The sequence below is a fragment of the Hibiscus syriacus genome, unplaced genomic scaffold (assembly GCF_006381635.1).
Source record: "Hibiscus syriacus cultivar Baekdansim isolate YM2019G1 unplaced genomic scaffold, ASM638163v2 tig00111835_pilon, whole genome shotgun sequence".
In the NCBI taxonomy this organism is placed as follows: domain Eukaryota; kingdom Viridiplantae; phylum Streptophyta; class Magnoliopsida; order Malvales; family Malvaceae; genus Hibiscus; species Hibiscus syriacus.
Window position 1 is genome coordinate 1,664,620 of NW_024063193.1, and position 6,000 is coordinate 1,670,619.

At 36.3% G+C, this 6,000-nt stretch overlaps 1 protein-coding gene across 3 annotated transcripts; it reads right to left on the bottom strand.

The window, feature by feature from the left end:
• Nucleotides 1–1,296: 1,296 nt before the first annotated feature.
• On the bottom strand, nucleotides 1,297–4,776 carry LOC120171755. 3 transcript variants are annotated; one of them, XM_039179408.1, is made up of 5 exons: nucleotides 3,797–4,776; nucleotides 3,451–3,589; nucleotides 2,218–3,372; nucleotides 1,472–1,826; nucleotides 1,298–1,423 (listed from the first exon to the last, which is right to left on the bottom strand). In XM_039179408.1, exons 1-4 carry the CDS (start codon nucleotides 4,651–4,653, stop codon nucleotides 1,482–1,484), a joined length of 2,496 nt encoding a protein of 831 aa, XP_039035339.1. In that variant the 5' UTR covers nucleotides 4,654–4,776; the 3' UTR covers nucleotides 1,298–1,423; nucleotides 1,472–1,481. The 3 variants fall into 3 exon arrangements, with proteins under 3 accessions (XP_039035338.1, XP_039035339.1, XP_039035340.1); XM_039179407.1 differs by having other exon boundaries at nucleotides 1,297–1,826; XM_039179409.1 differs by having other exon boundaries at nucleotides 1,298–1,826; nucleotides 2,218–3,369.
• Nucleotides 4,777–6,000: the final 1,224 nt, after the last annotated feature.

The window sequence follows — 6,000 nt, forward strand, 5'->3', positions numbered from 1 at the left end:
TTAACCCATAGTCAATAACGAATTGCTGGAAATCTTTAAAGGACGGGCAGAGGAGCAACCTTTACGATCATTAATGGTGAGGGTTGCGTTAAAGTCCCCAAAGGATCCAAGGGCAGTCGATGAAGGAGGAAAATGACCTAAGATGGTTCCAAATGATCTTACACTTAGTGGAATTAGGACTAACGTACATGAGAGGGGTTGAAGATACGGAAGTGAAGGAATTGGAAGTGGTGGAGGATGATATCGACTTTAATGTTGTCATGCCAACAAAGGCAGATACCTCTAGCAAAACCTTGAGCTTCGATTCTATGAGAATTCGGAAAGCCTAAGACCGCTATAACTTTAATAGCTTGAAGGTCGCTAACTTTATGTTCTACGAAACTAACGACATTAGGCTTATGGTCTTTAACGAATTGCTTTGCAACAGTAATAAATTTTCTATCACTGTCACCTTGGATATTCCAACAAAAGATATTGATCATTAAAAAAGAATAATGGAGGATGGAAACCTATAGCTTATTAAATCATAGGCGAAGCATTGTTCAAAACTGAAGAATTGGTAAAGCCAAGAGACTTAGGTGATTCAGATTCAACTTCCATGGGGAGATGCATGTTGTTAGAAAAAAAAAATATCATATTTCATTAAATATTATACGGAATGATCTAATATAATAATAATTTTAGTCCCTAATACTTATACATCATGTTAATTTGATCTTAATTTGAAACAATTCAATAAATTTACTCCATTATATTTAAAATTTTCATTTATTTATTTTTCTTTTTACAATATTGTTGAACTAAAAGAATTCATTGGAGGTATATAAGCGAATTTTACCATAAAATAAGTTAATTTTATATAATTAATATATCAAGAAAATAATAAAAAAAAGTATAATATTTTTAGGAGAAGAATATATATTAAATTGATGAAAAAATAAATATGAAAGGATAAATTTATTGAATTATTTTAAATTAAGATCAAATTAATAGAATGCATAAATTTTTGTGACTTAAATTAAGAATAAAGATTAACAATATTTTAATTGAATTATTAAATTATAACTTTTAAAAGAGAAAAATAACCCATTTAAAACTGAATTGATAATTGAAAGATCTAAAGTTTATTTTACCCATATAAATAAATCCAAGTGACATTCCTATTAACATTTTGATGTGCAAGGTATAATAATTTTCACACCCTAAAGCAATTGTAAAAGTCTAGCATATGATCCTTCCAAACAAAAAATCTAGCATACAAGAGCAATATTTCAAGATACGCCACTATATAAGAAAATATACCATACATCACACAAACCGTACGATAGTCTAATATAATATAAGTTACCAACATTTTGCTCTGAAACTTGGAATATGAAATGACTTGGCCAAAGTCGGTGACCATTCATAGCTGAATCACTGTTGTCTTTTAATCCTTTTATACATGGCAAAGGAATTGCTTGATCACTGTACCGAGTTGCTTAGAAATTAGACTTGCAGGTAGGACACATATAACCAACAGAATCTGATTGTATTTCAGAATCAACGGCCTCCTGATTGAACTCCGTCCCGCACCATACACACAAAGTAGTAAGCTGAGGCTTGCCACCCATATCTAACACTTCGGATCCAATCTCAATCGGGGAAGTGTAAGCGCCTTCTATATCCGGATTATTAGCCAACTCTACTGGAATCTCCGGTAATGAGGAATATACATGCACACCGTCAAAGCTCAAATTGATCTGCTTCTTTTCAATCAGCTTCAGCTCATCAAATTCTGTCACATTGCCGTGACTCTCGTCCATGCTGCATAAACCGTCTTCTACCTGTCGTAAGACATAGAGAACAGAAAAATTATAGTTTCTTTAGTGAAATAAATTGATGATATGACATCTGTAAGAACTATGATAATTAAAACCTCAAAAAATGCCAGTTTATCTACGGGGCAGCATATGTGTAAAACCATCAATAGGTTTGTATCATAACCTTGTTTTGCAAACCTTAAAGAAAGCAATGAGGAACCATATTAGACATTTTGGTGAAGAAATACAACCAGACTAAGGCAGAATGCACTCCGAAAGAAGAAGATGAATGATAACATCAATAAATGGAGAGGAATAGTGATACAAGAGCTCTAGTGCGCACCACAATGATCTAAAACTGTTTACACACGATTGTATTGATAAAGCAAAAAAAAAATGAACAGTGTCTTTATACCTTGTTTGAGATAGGAGTTGATACTGATGTAACGTTGACAGGTAACAGTAGGGTCATTGATGACTCAGGGACTTCGGCCTTGAGTACATTTTCTTCAGATGTTTGATGGGTAGTCTCTGCTGCAACATCTTTAGCTGACCCACAACTATTTCCAGAACCAATAACTAAATTAGAATGGGTACTATTATCAACTTCTTCGGTTTTAGGATGCTCAGCATCATCTAAACTGACTTCATTCTCAACATCACAGACACCCTGATCGGTTTCAGGAACAAGTAAATTACTTTCAGAACCTATATGCTCTTCAATGCAAGACCTGTCAGCTTCTTCAGCAGGAACTGTTAAACCATCTTTTCTGTTTAGAGTTTCAGATGTATGACCATTTTGCACATCCACAGAATCAGAAACCGTGGCACCAAAGAGACAATCCATATTTGAGGCATTGATAGCTTCACCAATCTTCTTCACCTTTTCATCAATGACCATAGGCTCACTGGTTTGCTGACTTAAATCTTGATCTGGTGTTCTGTCAGTCATGTCATCCTCTGTTTCCAAATCACTTGAAGGAGAATCAGAAATCATTTCATGATCAGAGGTAGATGCAGGAATATCTGGATTTGGAACAGCGTTCAATTTATCAGGACTTGATTCATCATTGAGTTTATATCTAGTCACAGAAGTACTAGTTTCAAGAATTGAATTCTGAGCAATTTCAATTAATGCATCCATTTTGGAAGTCCTCGTGGGCAACTCTTGCTTCGTTGCAACCTCAGTTCTCCTTGGAAGTGTCAGTAAACCAGGTGAATCTTCAATTCCCCTCACAAAGTTCCTAACATGGATCCCTACATGGCCATTGTACCTACGTCGTTCATGAAATACCTTATGACAGAACTGGCACTCAAATTTTCCATCTCTAAGTATCACACCATCTCCAACAGAAGAACCGAGCCTGTACCTCCTCGTAGTCCTCTGATGAAATGACAAAAGATGCTGCAAATATGCATCCTTCTCATCAAATTTCATATTGCATTTATGACATTCAAAAAGATCATGTATTTGGACTTCAGCCAAGTTATCCATTCCCAGTAAGTTAACTTCCTTCTCGCGTTGAGCAAATCGCCTTCGGTCATCCTCTTTCTGGATAGCACCTTCCTGCTACCGCATGAACACATCAAACATTGTTAGGTACTTCATTTCTTTATCTTTCCCGAGTTAAATGAAAACTTCACTTACGTTTTCAGAAGCCATTTGATGAACATGATGTGCAATGTCGCTATCATTATCCATTGTCAAGGGTGCATCATGGAGCCCAAAGTGGGATTGCAAGTATGAAGAGACTTCTTTACATGATACAAAATGCCGGCCACCAGGACTGAAAAATAAAAGAAATAACAACAATGCCTAGGATATATACAAATATACATATTCGTGATAAAATATATCTAATTAGTAATGACAGTGTGTTTGATCAACTTAAATATAACTCAAACCAAGAAATAAGATGCAAAATTCTGATTTGTTTTCGTTAGCATTTGCAGTAAAACTATAAATATCCACAAATAAAGGGAAAACGTATCACCTGATATATCTCCGACAATATACCGAAGCGCGGCCTTCCTTCCTCTTTAACCCCAACAAAAGCATCCAGCCTACCGGCAAGACGTCTCCGAAGATACTAGCGTCAACAATCTTCCTCCTCCTTCTCCTACTACACCACTGCCCACCCAAATCCCTCATAAACACTAGCAAGGCCTCTTCGTTTCCTGCCATTCCCTCAGTCCTCCTCTTCAATTCATCCCCAAAAGGATCCTCCAAACCACCCAATGCCACCAAATCTACGGCTACACCATTTTTGTTCACAATCTCTAAACCCCGCTCTCTCTCTTCCTCTGAATTAGCAGCCTGCACATTGAGCTGCCTCCCTCTCTTCCTCTTCCCAAGACTTATCATGGCATCTTTAATCTCGAAATTTACCAATGCGTCCCTCATCCCGTAACTCACATTCGCGTCCTTAGGGGAGGAAGGCGGGGTAGTGAAGTCCAGATGCTGGAATTCGGGGTGGGATTTTAGGGAGACTTTGAGGGAGGATATTATCGATCGGTTTTCTTGGGCTTCGGGGTCGTGATGAGGAGGTAAAGGAGAGGCCGGTTTGGGGGCGGGGAGGAGGCCGGGGATACGGTGGCGGAGAGGGTGGTGGTGGGAAGAATGGTGGTTGTTTGGGGAAGGGCGGGAAAATGTCTGGCGTCGGGATCCGGCGGATTCATTGAAACTGGAACGGTCAATAGCAGGGATTACGAGGTTGTCGGAGCGGTGAAGATCGAAGGCAGTTGGGGAACAAAGGGAGAGGGCGAGGAGTTCGGATTGGGATAGGGTAGTTAAGTCCACGGTAGAGAGAGAATCCAGGGTTAGTGACTGATCGGCGGCTAGAGTAGCCATTGGTGGTGGCTCAATGGCGGCGGTCGGCTAATATGATTTGGGTGATTAGTCAATGTGTAGTGCCCTAGAATTTGAATTTGGTGCTTACTGCTTATCGTTTCCTGCTAACAAATGGAAGAATGAGTTATTGTCTCCAAATTATAAACCCATTAAAAAGTATCCAAGTCTGTTATTTATTAAGAAATACATCCAGCTCAATAATTTAGGGATGGGTACATGGCGAGGCGGGTTTTTGGCAGTCTAGCTCTTGACCCAAAATTGTATTATTTAATTTTAATTTTGTATCGTCCTAATAAATTTTAATATTTTTCTCGTCACGATTCTGTCTCTATTTTTATATTAAAAAATTGATATGATCCGATCTGATCCTAATATATTAATATAATATTTTTTATATTTTTAATAATTAAAGAATATATTTTAATAATATAAAAATAAAAATCTTTAAAATCTTAAATATAATATATAAATATAAAGAAAATTAATAATTTAAACCGAGTCGGATCATGTCATTTTTTTACCTTAAACCTGGCCATGACTCGTCCTGAAATTATTTGTCATATAACTTGCCCCATCTCGAACCCCGAAAATTAAAAAAACACCCCTATAAGGTTGATTCGGGTCGGGACCCATCGAGTTCGGGCTTTTTGACTATCCTTATGTCTGATTGATGTAAAATTAGTTTACATTTTTGGTTTAATAGTATGTGAGGTAATTAATTTTTTAAAAGAAATTAATGTAATTTTGAATTATATTTTAAAATTAATGTGACTTAAATTTAAAAAGAAATTTAATGTAATTATTTGACTAAGATTTTCATCGATAAATTAAAAAACATTAATTTGACCATTGAATTCGACTAAAAAATCAATTTAGTTCATTTGTCATATCATTAATTACCATAGATTATCACGTTAGTGTCGTAAACAATCACATTAACACTATGAACTGTCACATCAATATTATAACGGTTATCGACAAAATTTATTGATCAAAGAGTCACATTAAATTTTTTCTGAGTTTTAAGACAACATTAAATACAAAAATACTTCAAATGTCATATTACATTTTTGAAAAAAATTGAAAATGTCATATACCATTGAAAATTGGACTCAAGTAGTTATGTTTTATAATGGAGTCAATGCACTCACGAGGATGATGTTGGATGCCTCGGTAAATGGGACATTGCTGGATAAATCACCTACTGAGGCATTTGCTATTTTGGATAGATTTACCAACAATAACTGTCAATTTCCTTCCTTAAGGTTTGGGAGTGGGAGGAAAGCACCTGGAACAGTCCAGTTAGATACCAAAGACTCGGTGTTCGCTCAACTCTCGGCTATTACT